Here is a 20,114-nt window from a genome sequence, read left to right as displayed (position 1 = left end):
TGAAAAGTGTTTTGGTACTTGCTGGACCCGGTCTGTGCTGTGCCGAATACTTCATATAAAACAGAGCTCCACATTTTATTCACATCAATGGTTCATGTAATATCAAGAGGAGTTCTACATCACTTGAAGACAGGTTGTCTGAGGCAAAGAAATCGTTTGTACATCACTATTAACATTCCAAAAATATCTCAAAACCTGGCTTTTCAATCAGTAAACTGTCAATGGAAATCCTCTGCAATCTGTGAACTCTAGCGCCGAGACACTGGAAGGTATTTGTGCGCTTTAGAAATTTTATAAATAAATAAATAAATTAAATAAATACAAGTTTACACATATATCACATATGATCTACCTACTGACTGCTTAGAACAGCATACAAGTCATAGGTGTCATGTTTTAAATCATGTGGGAAATGGTATGCTACATAGTAATGACTGGGATCCAAAGAAACGTCCTTGCAGTACTTACATAAAAACTACACCTATGCCAACATTTTGCAGGACACAACCCCCACATGCATTTAAAGGAGTCTTATATAATAGAGGTGTATACAGCTGCAAACCCAGATTCTAGCAAATGCTAAAGCCACCATGGCCATAAGCTCCATGTTCTAGGGACTTACTATGAGAAGTTCCTGAGAATCAATTTTCTGTAATTGCTGTGAAAGATCTATATCCTAGCAGTGTCTAGGCCTGACAACTCATATTTTAGCAGCATCCGGCGCTGATGACCCAAATCACAACAGTTTCTGCATCTGAAAGACAATACCACAACCCTTCTGGCCTAATAGTGCTCAGTCGTGAAGACCACTATGTTAGAAGTGTCCAGTCATTGAAGACCCATATCCTACCAGAGGTCATCACTGAGTACCCCATCCTAACAGTATTAGCACTCAGAACTGATATCTGACCAGTGTGCAGTATGTGACTGAATGTAATGTTCTTTTAACAGTTACTCTGGGATGGAAGGGGTTTATTGCTTTGCAGTATGGCATAAGATCCACAGTTTCGCACCTCCCAATTGGTGATAAATTCTGCACACCTTCAGCTATAGAATAAGGATGTTTGCAATAACTAGCAACTTTTAGCACACCCACCTGATTGCGCAACATGGTGACAGACGCATCTCCTTTGTCGGAGGCAGTGTGTCGGCTCTGGGCAGGTCGTGTTTGCTTCAACAGGGCAATGTAGGCACAGAAGACATCAGCTTTTACATTCTCCTCTCGTTCTTTGAACCTGCTGATCAGGACTGGGGACACATTCTGGTAGAATTCCTGAAGCATGTCGTGCCTGGTGCTCAGTAGGGCCTCCAGGCATCGAACTGCTGAGCGGCGCACTTTCCAGCTCATGTCATCATCGTCGCTGTACTCATCGTCACTATCTAACAGGACAAACCGAACTAGTCAAAGGAGGATGGGTGAGTGTGAGCATCTAGGTTACACACGGTGGAAAACATACAAACACATACATACTCCCCTGCTCCACACCAGCAGCCGTTAGTAAATCTGAACACTAGTATCTTTCACTGTTCCTTTGTACCCCATTTCACATCTCTATAGTGGCAGTGTACTGTGGGGACTAACCAGGGTGGGAGGAAAGCTGTTAGGTTGGTGGGTGCAGAAGACAATATTTGTATTCTGGAAATGTAGTGATCGGCGGGAGGGGGACGGGGGGAGAGGAAGACAATCTTCATATTTAAAACCCACAGGTTTACTGGAAATAAATGCAACCGACTGCAATCTTTGAAATGTGACTGTTTCAAAAGAATAGTTGAAGAAGAAAACAATGTGAGAATCTATAACCTTGGGCACAATCTGGCATATTCACCCGAGAGGATGACAGCTCACAAGTCTTTAAAACACTGCAGCTGCATGTACAATACAGCTTATCACATAACAACTGACTGCAGCACGTTTTCGCTAGTTCTTCTCTAGGTTCATATGTTTAGCTGTTCACTTGCAATTAGTGTACAGAATCAACTTTATGGACTATGATTATCATTAGCAGCAAGTCACTTCAGTTAAGAACGGATGAGAAAACTTTTGCAAAAGGACCTGTTGTGTACTGTCCTTCACCTTCCGGTAACCTGCGTGAAAGGCTTTCCCTCTCCCCCCACATTCCCCTACTTACTGGGGGACCAAAAGCATAGCTATCTGCGCCTTATGCCATGGCATTTACTATTTTGGCTCACGTTTTCCTACGTAGGTGGTCATCCATACAATGGTGGCATCAGCCAAAATCCACAGCTCATCCTTAAATGGTGTATTTTTAGGTCTCGTCCTATTAATTGCGCAAGCGAAAATAGGACGAGAATATTGAGGGCAAAACAAGCTCTGAAACCACCAGGCGGATTACATCGAGTGCATGTGCTCATGAAAGCGCTTACCATTTGCTCCACCAGCCGCCTGCCTCCGAGAGCTTCACTTCAAGGGGATCCGCTCCCCCGCCCACAGCTTTCCACTTCACGGCAGCCAGGCCGTGTCTCGCATTTCTCCTCCCCCCTCCCCACAGCATTGCCAAGAGCTTTTATTTTTATAGACTTCCTCGCCTTTCTGTGTTTGCCCTCCCCTTAACCATACCCTCGCTCATGATTTGCTATGGCGTAACCTTTCACAGTTGACGTAATGGAACTACTATTTCAACTATAAGTTAAAATAATAACTTGTTTAGCACTTGATGGGAGTGCACGTCTTGGTTTTCAGGCAATTGCATCGCTCGCTCTCCACTGGCAAGCAAGACTGCCAGTGCTTGTTTGTTCTCCCGGGTTTTCGCAGATCCCTGCCCTGCCTCCACATCCAGAAACAGTTCTAGAGGTCTTGCTTAACGCATCTGCTGACCTCCATGACTGCACCACTCCATAGTGATGCTGTGGTGGTGCTGAGTGGTGGTCACTCAGCACCACCACAGCATCACTCAGCACCACCACAGCACCACTCAGCACCCCCACATTATCACTCACTACCACCACATTATCACTCAGCACCACCACCACAGCACCACTAAGCACCACCACAGCACCACTCAGCACCACCACATTATCACTCAGCACCACCACATTATCACTCAGCACCATCACATTAGCACCACCACAGCACCACCACAGCACCGCCACATTATCACTCAGCATCCCCACATTAGCACCACCACAGCATCACTCAGCACAGCACCAGCACAGCACCACCACAGCACCGGCACAGCACCACTTAGCAACCGGCCCAGCAGCACCACTCAGCACCACCACAGCATCACTCAGCACCACCACATTATCACTCAGCACCACCACAGCACCACTCAGCACCACCACAGCACTACTCAGCACCACCACAGCACCACTCAGCACCGCCACATTATCACTCAGTGCCACCACATCACTCAGCACCACCACATTATCACTCAGCACCACCACAGCACCACTCAGCACCACCACAGCACCACTCAGCATCACCACAGCACCACCACAGCACTTCCACAGCACCACCACAGCACCACTCAGCGCCACCACAGCACCACTCAGCACCACCACACTAGCACCACCACATTAGCACCCCCACATTAGCATCACTCAGCACAGCACCACTCAGCACCACCACAGCACCACTCAGCACAACCACAGCACCACTCAGCACCACCACATTATCACTCAGTACCAACACATTACCACTTAGCACCACCACAGCACTACCACAGCATCACTCAGCACCACCAAAGTATAACTCAGCACCACCAAAGCATCACTCAGCACCACCAAAGCATCACTCAGCACCACCACAACATCACTCCGCGCCATCACAGCATCAATCTGTGCAACCTTTCAACAACAACTGGTTCAAATATGTTCTCTCAATGTTTCAAGCTTTATTACAAATGTCACAAAAAGATGTTAATATTTCACTTCTGTTCTTGGATTTTCATCACAATAAAATACACTGAACATAATCTTCACAAAAGTTATTTACAAAAGTTTAATCTATTACTATTATAAATTACAATCACTTTTTTTAAGTATTAATTATTTAAACATGTTGCGTTACAAATGCTATAGGTGTCACATTTGCGAAAGTTATAACTATTGGCATTGTAAATGACAAAGCTATTAATTTAGCTATTTTCAAAACCAACACATAAATTAAAAAATTGTCATTTACAAGACCAATAGCTCAAACTTTCATAATGCGAGACCTATTGCATTGCAAATGCTTGTTTAAGGTGTATCTTTTTCAATGAGGCAGATTACCACATATTTTCTCTTAATGTTCTATGAGCAGGGGTAGAAAAGAAGGCAGGTCATCTTTCCTTTTTTTCTATTCACTTTCAGGTGCCAAGGCTGGTGGCAAAGCACATGGAGAAAACTCTCTTCATTGTTTTTATTTTTGTAAAAAACATTTTATAAAGTTGCACAAATACAACAACAACAAATAATGCACATAATTTGTAAATCATTTCCTAAAGAGAAGATACAAAAGTGTTCTCTCTCACAGAAAGAATATATGACTTTATCTTCATGTTAATGAAAAATCATGTAATTTTGAATATTAGCCTATTTGAGTTATGGTTGGCTGCATGTTTATATATGTATATATGTATGTTTGAAGGTATTACATACTTTTTTAGCTAAACGTACACATATATATGTATGTTTGTATATGCGCCGGGGTCCCCGCAGGTAGGAGGGGATTATTCAGTGCTTATGACTATTGATGAGTATCCCCTGGAAGAGAAATATGGTTACCACTTTATCCTTTATATTAGGAAAAACTAAAAAATCAGTTCACATAATGTAATATAGAATAAGAAAGAAAAAGTTATTTAACTGCATTTACGGTGCTCCATTGTCGCTATCTTTGATACATTCACATGCTTCATTATTCCCCATCCTCGTGCTGGGAAGCCCTGGTAAAACAATGTTAAATAGCACGGCCTAACATTGAAAAGAGCCAGAGAAATGATATAGCCTGGACTCTAGCCAATGAGGGGGAGAGAAGAGTGACCCTCATTGCTCCCCTTAGGCTCCAACTGCCAGATCTTTTTAGCTCGTCAAGGTACAAAACTAAGCCTCTTAAGAAAAGGGGAGGAGGGTGGGTAGCACATGAATCTATGAAAGATATCAATGCTGGAGAAATAAATTTACAGGTATGTCATATGCTTCACTATAGATAAGCAAATCAATTTAGCAGCTATATGGTGAGAATGAGTCTTACCTTAAGCAAACAGGTTTTGGCACATGACAAATCTGGCTTGCAATGCAAATCGTGACAGTGTTTGGAGAAGGAGTGAGTAGAACTCCACATAGAGCCTCTACAAATGTATTTAGTAGATACTCATGTTAGCAGGGCCTGGTTGCCACTACTCTACTGCTGGAGGAACCTCTGCAACTGCCTGGCAACTGCTGTCCTCTTTGTGCAAAAGCAGTAGAAGTGCATGAGACAATTCATCTCGAGATGTATTGGTTTGACAAAGCTCTTCTCTTGAATTGGCCAAAGGACCCAAAAATATGGTCTGATCGGCAGAAAGTTTCTGCTCTAGCCAAACAGAATTTGAGGCAATAATTGATGCAATGTCCCTTCTGCTGCTGATGTTGCTTGTAAAAGTAGGTAAACCTCCTTATTCATTCAAATTAAACGTTGACAGAACCATAATCATGAATCTGGGGTTAGTTCTGAGAAACGCGATTAAGGCTCTTAGGGCCAGATGTAGGTAATCTTGATTTACCGATGCTAACATACCAAATTTTACCGATTTGGTATTTTAGAATGGGTAAATGCAATGTAGGTAAATATTCAGTAAGTATTACCAAATCTGTACTATTCGGTATGTACCAATCGGTATTTACCGATTCGGTAATTCCCATTTATTCCATTGGGCCTCCAGGCCCATAGGAATGAATTGGATTTACCAAATCGGTAAATACCGATTCAGTAAAATGGGGAACTCATTCAAGGGTGGCAGGGTGTCACATTGACACCCTGTTGCACCCCTGAATAGTGCATGGGTGCACATGTGGCAGACATACATGTCCTAAAGGCATGTATGTCTGCCACATCGCACTGTTGTAAAAGCAAAATAATTGCTTTTGCAAAGGTTTCCGATATTTACCACCAACTTGTAGTTGGTGGTAAATACCGAATCCTTACCTATGCAATGCACTCATTTGAGTGCTCCCTACATAACAAATTCGGTAATTTAAGGAATCGGTAATTTACAGATTCCTTAAAATACCTAGGGCCAGATGTAGGACACCGAATACCGGTCGGTAACGGCCGATTTCGGCCGTTACCGACCGGTATTTGGTGTTTGACATGTAGTGGTCCTAAATTTTACAGAATATGTAAATTTACCGAATCAGTAAAATACCGAACCAGTAAATTTACTGATTCTTTAAATCAAGATGTAGGTGGCACTTAAAACAGTGCCACAGGCCCTTAAGAATTCGTTATTTACCACCAAATACTATTCCTGTGTACATGCACATCTGTGCATGTACACCTGTGCCATGTGGCACACATACATGCCCTAGGGGTATGTATGTGGGTCACATGGCACACAAGCCAGAATCAGGGGTGCAACAGGGTGTCAAAGTGACACCCTGTCCCCCTTGACAATTCGATAATTTTACTGAATCGGTATTTACCGATTCGGTAATTGGCATTGATTCCTATGGGCCTCAAGGCCCATAGGAATCAATGGCAATTACCGAATCGGTAAATACCGATTTGGTAATTACCGAATCATTCAGATTCTGTAAAAATTACCGAATAATTACCTACATCTTATTTACCTAATCTAAAATACCTAATCGGTAAACTTCGGTATTTTAGAGTCGGTAAATAAGATTTACCTACATCTGGCCCCTAATCGGTAAATTACCGAATTTGTAATTTAGGCCACCTACATCTCAGTAGCCGAATACCGGTCGTAACGGCCGAAATTTGGACATTTCGGCCGTTACCGACAGGTATTGGGCGACCCTCATCTGGCCCTTAGTGAGATACAGAAATGTTTTATCCAACTATTGAGTGGCTGACGTTATTGCCAACCAAAAGCAGTCATTCAGGATAGGTGATGAATGGTAGACCTGTGTAAGATCAAATGGATCCTTTATCAAGGAACCAAGCTGGTGTTGCTTTTTAATAGTTAGGAATATTAATAACAAGACTCCTCATAAGTTCCTTTATAATCTTTTATGAGAAGAACTCCCTCTCTCTGGTTTTCTAAAACAATCTAGTGATAGCAGATAAGTGTGCTTTGAAGAAAGCATACTTGAGGTCAGAAGTAACTAGGAGCAATAGATAAAGACAAAATTGATGGCAGTCCATAGATATTTGATATAGATTGTTAGATCATGCTCAATTACAAAAACAAATCCATTTGCAAACGTGTTTTCCAAGAATCATCAGGAACTTTCAATGTGCAATACTCTAGCTCATGAGCAACCAGCCTGTCACATGGAGTAAACCTGCCTCATGATGAAGTACTCGCATCCCTGGTCTCTGGAAAGTAGACACTTGTCCCGTTTGATGTGAATCGGTCTCTCCAAAACCTCGTCCACAGCTCTGAGTAGCAATGTTGCTTGGCCATGCCTGAGCTATCAATATCACCATTCACAGACCTCTTTACCGACTTGTGAACAGAAAATAGTTGTGCTTGATCACAAAAAGACCCAATGTGGTTTCCTCATCGACGAAAACATACATTATTTGATTGTCATTCAGTTCTCATCATGACTTGCTGTTCAAAGCCTGATTAGAATGTTGCCACATACATTGGCCACTTTGAATTCCAACAACATACAAAGGCACTGAGGGTCTCATTACGACGAGGCTCGAAAAGCCTCATGTAAAAAAATATTGCTTCCTAGCCTTGAGTTATTTTCCACTATTTTGATATCCTGTGGAGAAAATAAATATCTTGGTATCAGTCAGTAGAAGTACAACCAACTTGCAGCCATGATTAAGGAAGACAGGAATTCACTAGGACCGACAAGCCACATTTTTTGCTGTATGTACTCACTCATTTACTGCAAGAAATGCATCGGGCAGTATTGCAAAAGTGCAGACGGGTAACAAGCAACAAGTGCTATCATCTATCTATTCAAAATCAGTAGAAGGCTCTCTGGAGCCGAAAGGAAGGAAACAAAAGTGAAAAAGAATAATAACTGATTTCTGCTCTTTATCTTATACACACAACAATGGCTCAGCAGTGGCTGTTACCTTGATCTTCATCCTCTCCTTCATCAGTTTCCATTGCCTCCTCCTCTTCATCATCCTCACTGTCATAGTTGTAGTTTGGATCGTAGGCAATAAACCTCAGGCACAAAGACGTCACCGTAGGGATATGAGGTGAGATTTCCTTGGGGCATCTTGAAAACAGAACAAACAGGTGGTCCAGTCAATGTACCTGATCTACATCCATACATTATAAGGAATGTCATTTACTCTACTATTACACTGCACAAAAACGATGTTAACAGAGTGTGCTCTGGGGACACACTGCATTCCGACAACAATTCTTTGAGCTCCCGCTGCTCCCCAGAAATATCTAAACTTTGCTCGGAATAAGACAATGCACCTCCACTGTATCCTTTAAATTCCAGTATTGGGGCAAGAAAAAGTTCTTAGAAATATTAGGTTATGTTAAAAACACTTGTAGAGTGTGAGTACACCAAGCGGTTTCATGGCGTTGAGAGGGGGGGGGGCAACAGTTAACAAGACAGACACGTTACTTGAATGCCTGGGAGAATAAGAGTGTCTTGAGAAGTGATCTGAACTGAGGGTAGGATGTGACTGATCTCAGACCATGAGGGAGAGTGTTCCAGAATTGCGGGGCAGGGACTGAGTATCTGAGACCACCGTGTTTTTTCCGTTTCAAAGCGGGGATACAGAGCAGGTTCAGATGAGGAGCGCAATTCCCGAAAGGAGGTATAGCGCTGAATCCTAGAGGAAATTAATGCTGAGCCGCACCCAGCAAGTGCTTTCAAGATGACGCAACACAGTTTAAAGGCACATCATTTAGCCACCGGGAGCAAATGGAGGCTCTTCAGTAAGGGGCTGACATGTTGATATGAGGGAGAGTGTTTTTTCCGTTTCAAAGCGGGGATACAGAGCAGGTTCAGATGAGAGGAGCGCAATTCCCGAAAGTAGGTATAGCACTGAATCCTAGAGGAAATGAATGCTGGGCCACACCCAGCAAGTGCTTTCAAGATGACGCAACACAGTTTAAAGGCACATCATTTAGCCACCGGGAGCAAATGGAGGATCTTCAGTAAGGGGCTGACATGTTGATATCTAGGTTGATGATGGATCAGCCTGGCTGCCTGGTTTTGTACCAGTTTTAGTGGAGTTGATATGCAGAAATCCCGACATAGAGTGTGTTATGTTATGTTATGTTAAAGAAATTTGTAAGGCGCGGCTAACACCATTAGGTTTCTTGGCGCCATAATGAAGAGAGCAGATGAAGAAGCAACAGAGGACGTTTTATTGGTAAGATTCAGTAAAAAGAAAAGTTTTGAGAGAAGATCTGAATTTGGGGTACGGAGTGGACAGTCTGAGAGGCAGGGGGAGGGAATTCCAAAAAGTGGGGGCCAGGAAGGAGAACTTAAGCCCGCCATGTTTCTTCCTCTTGTATCTGGGAGTGGATAACAGGGCCAGTTGGGAAGACCGGAGAGTGCGAGGGGGAACATAGGGTTGAAGAAGGGAAGAGATGAAGTGGGGGCCCTGACCGGCAAGGGATTTGAAAATGATGCAGCCCATTTTGAACCTGCAGCGGGCGGCTACCGGGAGCCAATGGAGGCTCTTCAGGAGGGGGCGGACATGTTGATCTCTTGGGAGAGAGTGAATCAGGCGGGCAGCCTGATTCTGGATGAGCTGAAGCCGCCTAAGCTGGTAGGCTGGAATGCCAACATAGAGCGCGTTGGCGTAGTCGAGCCTCGATATTACTAGCGCTAGCAAGGCTAGGGTGAGGGCCTCAAAAGTAAGTAGCCGGGAGATTTTCCTAATTTTCCTTAATTGAAAGTGGCTGGAGGAGACTACCGCGCTGATCTGGGGCATCATAGAAAGGTCGCTGCTGATGGCGACTCCCAGACTTTTGGCACAGTTGGCCGGGCGGGGTGGACTGCCGAGGCTGACTGGCCAGAAGGAAGAGTCCCAGGGGTTGGAAGGGCCCCCGACAAGAACCAGCTCGGTCTTGTCGGGGTTGAGCTTCAGATGGTTTGAGCTCATCCAATTGCTGATAAAGCAGAGGGTATTTTGGAAAGTAGAAATGGAATCATCAGAGGCATCAATATTGAAGATTAGTTGTATGTCATCAGCGTAGTTGAACGCTGTGACATTGAACTGCCGGAGGGCACGGATAAGTGGGGAAAGATACAAATTAAAAAGGAGGGGGGATAGGGAAGAACCCTGCGGGACACCACAGGTAAGTTTGACCTGGGAAGCAGAGAACTGGGATAGTCTGACAGCTTGATGGCGTTGAGTCAGAAAGGAGCTGACCCAGGCCAAGGCGGTACCCTGGATGCCGGCCTCTCCGACACGGTCGACCAAGATATCGTGGTCGACCGTGTCAAAGGCGGCCGACAGATCCAGGAGGACCAAAGCCTGGCAGATGTTTCTGTCCGCTCCCCTGCGCAATTCCTCCATGACAGAAAGAATGACGGCTTCTGTTGAGTGCGCGGGTCTAAATCCAGCCTGCTGGGAGTCCAGAACACCGGAGTCTTCCACAAAAGAACTGAGAATCTGAGTGACGTGCGATTCTAGAACTTTGCTAAGAAAAGGAAGAAGGGAGATTGGGCGATAGTTGCTCATGATGGAAGGGTCTGCCGAGGGTTTCTTCAGAATGGCGACCACCTCAGCCTGTTTGAAGGGTCCAGGAACCTCCCCCCTGGTCAAGGAGTTGTTCAAAAGAGCGAGGGGGGGGGGTCTGGACAAGAGGTGAAGGCTTCTCGGAGGACCGGGGGGGGGGCAACAATCGCTGGGAGAGCCAGAGGAGACTTTGTGTAGGAGTGACGAAAAGTTATCCTTTGAAATGAGAGGGATGTGAGTAAGAGTGTGGGTGTGAGAGTAACTAGGAACACAAGAGGATGTGGGAGCCGGTGGAGGAATGGAAATGCTGGTTTTAATTTTGATGATTTTCTCGACAAAAAATTGGTTAAGGGAATCGCAAAGGGATTGGGAGGGGAGGGGGGCTAGGGCAACTCTTTCCGGGTTAGATAGTTCGTCCACTATGGAAAAAATATCTTTAGATTTGTTGGAGGAGTTCAAGATTTTGCTTGAAAAATAGCAAGATTTGGCCGCAGTAATTGATTTCTTGTACTCCTTCAGCCGAAGCGAAAAAAGCTCTTTAGATTCAGGGGAATAATCCCGGCGCCAGTGTCTCTCAGCCTGGCGAAGACTAAGTTTAAGTGCGCTAAGTTCAGCGGTAAACCACTTTTGGGCATCATGTCTGCGCCTTGTCTTGACAGGTTTTAGAGGTGCCACAGAGTCGGCCGCAGTGGTAAGCCAATGTGTGAGGGTTTTGGACTGAAGGTCAGTGGAGGTGTTGGGTCCAGTGATGGGTGGGGACGAAGAGCTCAGAAGAGCAGTACATTTGTGAGTTGGCATAATCAATTTGGGAAGTGACCAGGGCCAGTGTGACTAGGGTCAGGGCCTCGGTGGTCAGGAAACTGCAGATCTTACGGATTCTGCGAAGCTGGAAAAAGCAGGCAGAGACCACCGCGCTGATCTGGGGTTTCATAGATAGGTCATTGCTAATAATAACCCCAAGGCTTTTTACAGATCCTACTGGGCAAGGGGGACTACCTAGGAGCAGGAGCCAGAAGATAGAGTTCCAGGGATTGGCCATTCCTCCAGTTAGGATCAACTCGGTTTTATCAGGGTTACGTTTTAATTGATTGGCATACATCCAATCGTGGATAAAACTCATGGTGGACTGAAAGTTGAAGACTAAGGTGTTAGAGGAGTCAATGTCAAACACCAGCTAGAGGTCATTGGCATAATTAAATGCTTCGACCCTTCTTTGGCGCAAGGACCAGATCAAAGGAAGCAAGTATAAATTTAAAAGAAGGGGCGAGAGGGAGGAGCCCTGAGGAACCCCGCAAGTCAAATTCATTTTCTTGGCCGAGAAGTTGGCAAGGCGAACTGAACTGCCTGGGAACGGTTACAGAGAAAGGAGGAAATCCACTTCAAAGCCAAACCCTGTATGCCAGCATTACTGACACGGTCTATCAGGATCCCATGATCAACCGTGTCATAAGCGGCAGATAGATCCAGGCGTACCAGAGCCTGAGTCAGATCTTTGTCAGGCCCTCTCCTTAACCCGTCCATGACTGCTAAGATGACTGACTCAGTGGAGTGTGCTGGTCTGAAACCTGCCTGGTGAGAGTCGAGGAACTGGGATTGCTCAATGAAAGAACTGAGACAATTAGGAATACACAATTGAACATATAAATCAAGGAAATTTTTTTGTGACACACTGCAACCAATGCTTAAGAGTACATGAGAGAAAAGATATATCTATTGGGGAGACTCCTAGTGTTCCCTTATAATTTATGTTAATGGCATTACCTCTCGGTGGCCGATCCAGCAAAGCACAGTAGACCAAACGTACACACACACACACACACACACACGTGCACAGATACATAAACACACAGGCACACACACCTCCTTATGAAAGCCTCGAATGCCTGGAAGCAGTACTCCCGAAGCTCATCGTCCTCCACATTACAGTATTTCACAATGAGCGGAATCATCTTCTCTAGGTGATCACCTGTCCAACATAGAGAAAAACACAGAAAGAAAGAGCAAGAACGGTTGTTTGAGAATGCAAGAGGAAGTGGACAGAGGCAGAAAAAGGTCTGTTACTGCTCCCAACTAACAAGTGAATCAGGCAGTGACCTAAAGAGCCCAAAGCCCAGGAGTTAAAAACATTTTATTTGAATGGACAAATGTCTGAGGTATGTGTTGTTTGTATGAGTCCGTCAGAAGATTTCTAAGACACATAACACCACTGCTTTATGGTCATCTAAAATAAAAGTCATACAACAGTTCTGCTTCTGCTCTCTGTATGTTCTATTTTTTCCTTCTGAGTAACAATCCTGGGTTGGTTTTAATGTGTCCCATCATTCATTTGCTCCACCCAACTAGTAACCCGAAGGGTTTCCTGCAGATGCAAGAACCTAAAACTTGCCCTTCTAGGAGGCATCCTAGACTCAATTCGTTAAGGTGGCAGTAAACCTGTGTGATTCAAAAGCACATACCAAAAAAGATTAAAATGTCCTCTCCAGTTTATTTCCTTTTCTGCACCCTCTAAAGGCTGCTGTGGGTTTAGAAATTATACTACTCTAGACAGAAACCCCGAAGGATGCTCTATCTTGGGAACTTCATTCATAAAGACAGAGGTGGATGCAGAATTATAAACTAAAAATCACCTTAAGTAAAAGGGAACAACAACTTAAACACTACCACAGAAAAGAAAGAAGAGTACTGCAGGCTAAATAATGGCACACATGAAAGGAGAGCCCTGAGAACTAAAGAATGTGAATAACAAGAATGAAGTGCCCTTACGAGATAAACAAAACTATATAGGGAGAGCAATGCAATTAAACAGAATCACAGATGTGAAACAGGCACTTGCACATTAAAATCACAGATAAACATGAAAGAACCATGCAAGCTTTGTAAAGCAGCAGACAAGAAGGCATAGTCCTGCAAGTAAAACAAAGTCCTTAACAAGAAGCAATTGTCCTGCAAGTATCACTCCAAACTCAACAAAGGATGCTCTTCAAACTATTCAAAACTACAAAGGAGAAACAAGAACCTTGCAGAGTAAATAAGGCACAAAGGAGAGAGAAATGCTCTCCAGGCAATCAAGACAACAAAAAAGATGTGGAGACCATGTAAGCTAAATTAAGTTTGAGCGGCATATTAAACAATGGGAATAATGCTTTGTGTGTGAAAACGCCACAAAGCAGGAGAGTCATCTAAGCAAAATAAACGGGGAATGCGTGGCATAAGCTTCATGATTTTGCAGAAGTGTGTGCACCCATAAAGCCACAAGGAAAATGGAGAGCCAATGTGGGCTGCATAGCACCACAAAGATTTATGGGAGCAATGTGACCTAATGAAGCCATGAGAAGGAGATGCATGCGAGTTAAGTAAACCGCAACTGGAACGACGAGCTATGTAAGTGAAGTAAAATCATGATGAGAGTCTGGAATCATCTGAGCTAAATAACCATATAAAGAGAAAGAAGAGAGCTCAATGTCAAAGATGCAATGAGGTGGATGGAAAGCCTCAGGAGCGAAGGGCGACACAGGACAAAATGGTGACACCAGCGAGCTGAACAATAAAATTAGGCTGAGCTAATGAAGCGACATTAAGATGGGAAACATGTGTGCCAAGGAAAGTGGGTGCATATGAAAGGGCCTTTTGATGTGAATAGTAGAAGGAAAGATCACTGAAGTAGTGAAACAAATGAAGCTCCAAGAAGGATGGAGAGCCATGTGAACTAAAGTGATGCAAAAGTAAAAGAAAAAGCCCTGTGAAATACGAAAGTCATGAGAAGTGGGAGCATGACAACTACAACAAGACACAAAGTTAAAGATCCAGTGAACTGAACGATAACAAAAAAGAGCAGAGGGAAGACTGTGAACTAAAAGTGTGAACTACAAGCCATTAAGAAAGTAAGTGGAACCCTATCAGGAGAAGGGAAACACTGTGAGATGTGACAACTAAAAAGAGAGAAGATCCATGTGCTATATAATATGGAAGCTTCAGGTTAGGGAGTTGAGCTAAAAATCCATGAAGGGAATGGAGGATTCTGAGAGCTAAAGGAGTCATGAAAGATATGATAGCCCGAAGGCTAATGAATGAAAGCATGGGAAATAAAATAAAAGGAGATGGTGGGCCTGTGAACGTAGACACAGGGAGACAGCAGTCAAGACATCCACAATGTGTAGGGAAGCCTTGTCTGGGAAGAGCCATGAAGATACTGAGGAAACCTAAGAAATAAAGAAGTCATGAGAAGAAAGAGGCCAGTGAACCTAGACATGAGAAGAGTCCTGTGAGATCAAAAATATACAAGATAAAGATATACATAATAAGACAGGTTTCTGTAGTTTTGAAGGCTCTATCGTGAGAAAGAGGAAAAATTAGTAAACAGACATGAAGAGTAAAGAGCAGCCCGCAAACATTTTACCAATTCGGTGTCCAGCTTGCCGGTTGATGCTAGCCACGCACTGGATGTATGTTCTGGTGACAGAGGTAGACTCATTCCTCTTCAGCTCAGCTATGAGGTGGTCCATGAGCTCTGCAAAGATGTTCCCATTGCAAGTCAAAACCAGGTGGCCCAAGGCAATGATGGTTCTCTTGCGGACAGCCAGTCGAGGGCTTTTCAACTGAGGGAGGAGGCAGTTCAAGATGGATGAGTGAAATGAAAAAAGGACCCCACCGAGCCTGCAACCAGAGACAAAAAAACATTATTTATCTAGTCTATGTTCTGCAATTTACTACAAACATGGAATCCTTATTACCCAACATCCTCAATACACATTTTTCCCTTTGTGTCAATATTCTCAGCTTTCAAACCTCACAAATAAGTAACTGTAATAGAATCTACGTATCTCTTTGTTAACATTTTTGGAAATTTGAATGTCTAGGGTGGAAAGATGCTCACAGATCTTCATATACCTATTGACCAGATTTGTGGCGGCCTTTTCTAAAGACAATGCAGGTAACTTTCCTAGTTAAAGGCGATTTAGAAAATCAACAGCAGATTTTCGCTCTAACACTATTGTATTTCTCTATGCCTGGACATCTACATTAGACAAAGATATGGCTTACAGTAAGGTCACCGGAAACATTAAAAAGAACTTTGACATAGCCAATAGGTCTCACCTTTTGGACCTTTCAAGTGTGTCGCCATGCAGCACATTATCCCGAGTCCTGTACCACCAGGGATTGAAGAGCTATACAATTACTACACACTGTTTTAAACTTGTACTTCAGCCAGGGTGTCAACGTGTTTTGTAATATTTTCCAATAGCACAGCTGTGCCCCCAGGATCAAATGAGTTTGAATAGCGTATTGTAAGTAATCACACTTCTGTGACAGGTTTATGGGGGATGTATGACGTTAAAACGCATACTTTTACATCGCATACCATTACAACGCGATTTTTACAACGCAGGATCCTTTACAACGAATGCCTTTACAACGCATGTCATTACATAGCAGATGCTATTACAACGCATGCCATTACAACGTAAGTATAGGTAAGTATATATACTTTTTAAAAATTGTAATTAATAAATATTTAATTAACTAAACCCTTAAAATACCCCTGTACCCCTGTACCCAAAACCTATCCCTAATCCCTAAAGCTACCCCTGTACCCCAAAACCCAAACCTAGCCCTGAACCCTAAAAATACCCCTGTACCCCATAACCCAAACCTAGCCCTAAACCCTAAAAATACCCCTGTACCCCAAAACCCAAACCTAGCCCTGAACCCTAAAAATACCCCCGTACCCCATAACCCATACCTAGCCCTAGCCCTGAACCCTAAAAATACCCCTGTACCCCATAACCCAAACCTAGCCCTAGCCCTGAACCCTAAAAATACCCCTGTACCCCATAACCCAAACCTAGCCCTGAACCCTTAAAATACCCCTGTACCCCATAACCCAAACCTAGCCCTGAACCCTAAAAATACCCCTTTACCCCAAAACCCAAACCTAGCCCTGAACCCTAAAAATACCCCTGTACCCCATAACCCAAACCTAGCCCTAGCCCTGAACCCTAGAAATACCCCGGTACCCCATAACCCAAACCTAGCCCTGAACTCTAAAAATACCCCTGTACCCCATAACCCAAACCTAGCCCTGAACCCTAAAAATACCCCTGTACCCCAAAACCCAAACCTAGCCCTGGACCCTAAAAATACCCCTGTACCCCATAACCCAAACCTAGCCCTGAACCCTAAAAATACCCCTGTACCCCATAACCCAAACCTAGCCCTGAACCCTAAAAATACCCCTGTACCCCATAACCCAAACCTAGCCTTGAACTCTAAAAATACCCCTGTACCCCATAACCCAAACCTAGCCCTGAACCCTTAAAATACCCCTGTACCCCAAAACCCAAATTAAATACATGTATTAAAAAAGATAAACTTACCTATACTTACATTGTAATGGCATGCGTTGTAATAGCATCTGCTATGTAATGTCATGCGTTGTAAAGGCATGCGTTGTAAAGGATCCTGCGTTGTAAAGGATCCTGCGTTGTAGTGGTTGCGTTGTAAAAGTAGTCCGTTGTAACAGTTGCGTTGTAACTGCTGTTTCCCGTTTAGGGGACGCCTTTCAAACAAGCGTGGCTTTTTTTGCCAAAAGAACATTTGAATTTTGGGACTTGTAGGTTTGGTTTGCTCGTCCTGTGTATGCCCCCCCATTAAATCCCAGTATGTTGTGTATTAGCTAAAAATACTGCCTGGGCTAGCCCACGTGACTGCTTGGCTGCTATTCTGTATCGGAGGGGTACACGCGAGCACCCCTTGTTTCCACAAGAGATACAAAGCCGTCAATCTGTGGCAGCAAGCGCTATGAATAAAAATAGGAGCAGATTTTTAAAGCTTGTACCAGCACAACGCTTGACCAATATGGAAGCTTCAGTAATACTCCATGAAGTACAGGGGACTCAGCAGCAGAGAGGTGTGGGAACAGCTCCCTTTAAACTACTGCAGCTCTGCAAAAGAGTCCTGATTCATTACAATGCGCCAGCACATCTGAAAGGCGCCGGTTTGGCCTCATTATTGTCTTACAGGTCATGCAAAGAAGCGAGTAGGGATGCAACAGTGAAGCATGACAGTATCTGCAGAAGGGTCCCAGGCACAGCAGGGTCCCAGACTGTTGCCAGACACAGACTTGCTGGCATCTGCACATTAAAAATACTGCAGCTCTGATGAGAAGTGCTGGCCCCGTTCAGGGAGAAGGGTTGGTACCGCGTCACCAAAAGTCTTACACTTCTTCTCGGTGCTTTACAAAGATGTAGAGACGAGCAGGTACCCACTATTCCAGAGTACCTGGTGTTGGTATTTTCTAGTTCATTGAAAGTACAGTATCCCTGTGGAGATATGCTTGTGCCCACTGTATCAAATACAATTTGCCAGTGCTCTGTATTTGTTCATGTTAAGCATGTGCACTGTTGATTGGTACCATTACAAGAACCAGTCAATATGGTCATCAAGTACTGCTCAATATATTGCCATTATATCAGCCATCAATATAGTCATCATTTTCAAAATAAAAGCACCCAGTAGTGCTTTGAAATTTAAAGAATGGCTAAAATATATGTGACCAGAAACTCGCTTACCATACGCAAGACAGACAAAGGCGAGGGCAAAGATGAGCACTACTCTGAGTTCATGTTGTCCTTCAGTGACCCCCAAGGTTGCACATTGTTAATGCTGCCTCCCTAAAACTGACTTGTCTGCAAACACAGAAAGATGATACAACATGCCAGAAACTCGGAAATGCTTGCTAAGCGGAGGGAGAGTCAATTTAATAGGCAGGCTCCAGCTTCCATTATCAGTAAGGTAGCTAAGCGGATTAATACAGTACATAAATGTATCTTGCAAAAGATAAATGCCACATAATCACATGCTGTTGCTTGATGCTGTGTGTTCTTTAAACTTAAAATACGGTTAAGCCCCCTTGTTAGAAAAAATGTTGCATCCAACCTATCTTAATAAAACATGGGGCTATTTGGCAGCAGAACTGTGACGTGTGCTATAGAGAAAGGGCTTGTGTACCTCTATGTGATAGGGCACAGGATGGTGTGTGGAAAAGTAAATACAGCACAGGGCGAATGGCACACTTTTCTCATGTAGACTAAAGACATACCTACTTCATGTGTGCAAATGAGTACACACCTGTGTTCTTGAGGGTATACTGAGATATGCCTGTAGATAGATATCTGTGCGGGGGAGGTGGGGTTGGAGTAATATCCTTGCACTTGAGGGTGCAATGCATGCCAACAATTAAGAACAGGAAAGTGGGAAATGTTGAGAGAAAAAAAAGTCAAGGGAAAGTTTTTTTCCAATTTGCTTCTATTGTAGTAAAGGCCATTTCAGGTGGAAGATAGCTCAAATAAAGCCTTGTTTTTGTTTTAAACATTGTGAATTTTCATTTCTGGTACAATGCCACCTGGGAGGCGATTTCTCGCCGTTCAATTTTTTACTCACCACATCACAGTATAGCTTTCCAGCGTGCCCCGGTATGCAACATGGAATTACAGCTGAATGCCAGCTATACAGGGTTCCGCGCCACACATTTCTGATTCAGTTTATGAGTCAACCATTTTGGAAGACCGCATCACAGAAATCATGGCAAAAAACAGAACCAAAAGGAGCTCTAACACATAACGACAACACGAGTTACACAAAAATACACATCTATTATTTAGCATGACCTAGAAAAAAGTAAATATTCATCTTTGGCGCACAGTGCTTAATTTGTTAAAAAAAAAAGATATAGGTTGTTATTCGAATAAAGACCCATTGAAATCTGCCACCTCCAGGCCAGAGTGCTGTTTTTCCTGTGGTAACTATAGGAGAATTGAGCGAGATTATATATATATATATATATATATATATATATATATATATATATATATATATATTCATATTCCGTGGCTCTCGTCAGGAGGCCACTGCAGCTTGCAATAAGCATTGCCCCAGCCATGCTGCCAATGATCGTAACAAAACTACTAACCATTACACTCCTAGAAGTGTGACAATTCCGACTATTCCAGGCTCCCAAAGCTATATGAATGGCTTAGGTGGCAGGTAATCGTCAATTTTAATGTAGACTGATTTCATAATTAACTGTTGTTGTGGTCATCTCTAAATTAGCTAGACAATGCCACCTAGTGGCAGACTGTCCCAAGCATCGGTGTTGACAATTAAGTGCCAGTGCTGAGCAGAGGAAACCACAGCTCAAATTAAGTACTGTTGGAGGAGCATATCGTTTGCATGCTCAAAATTGAAAGATAGGAGGAGCAGCTTTGCGAAGAGAAAGGTACCTTCCTGAAACACATGCAGAAACAAAAGGAAAAAGTGTGAGCAG

General features: G+C 43.6%; 1 protein-coding gene across 1 annotated transcript in view; it reads right to left on the bottom strand.

Annotated features, from left to right (window-relative positions):
* LOC147692994 (cullin-associated NEDD8-dissociated protein 1-like) overlaps positions 1-20,114 on the bottom strand; it is a 211,529-nt gene that overhangs the window by 103,542 nt on the left and 87,873 nt on the right. Inside the window, exons 5-8 of the mRNA XM_086939235.1 lie at positions 15,189-15,445; positions 12,653-12,758; positions 8,207-8,355; positions 1,097-1,380 (exon numbers count right to left, since the gene is read on the bottom strand). Of these exons, the coding sequence (XP_086795361.1) occupies positions 1,097-1,380; positions 8,207-8,355; positions 12,653-12,758; positions 15,189-15,445 (796 nt within the window). The remainder of the gene's footprint in view (positions 1-1,096; positions 1,381-8,206; positions 8,356-12,652; positions 12,759-15,188; positions 15,446-20,114) is intronic.

The sequence above is a fragment of the Lissotriton vulgaris genome, chromosome 9, assembly GCF_964263255.1.
Source record: "Lissotriton vulgaris chromosome 9, aLisVul1.2, whole genome shotgun sequence".
Lineage (NCBI taxonomy): Eukaryota > Metazoa > Chordata > Amphibia > Caudata > Salamandridae > Lissotriton > Lissotriton vulgaris.
The sequence above is the reverse complement of the archived record's forward strand: the minus strand, read 5'-3'. Positions and strand labels throughout refer to the sequence as shown.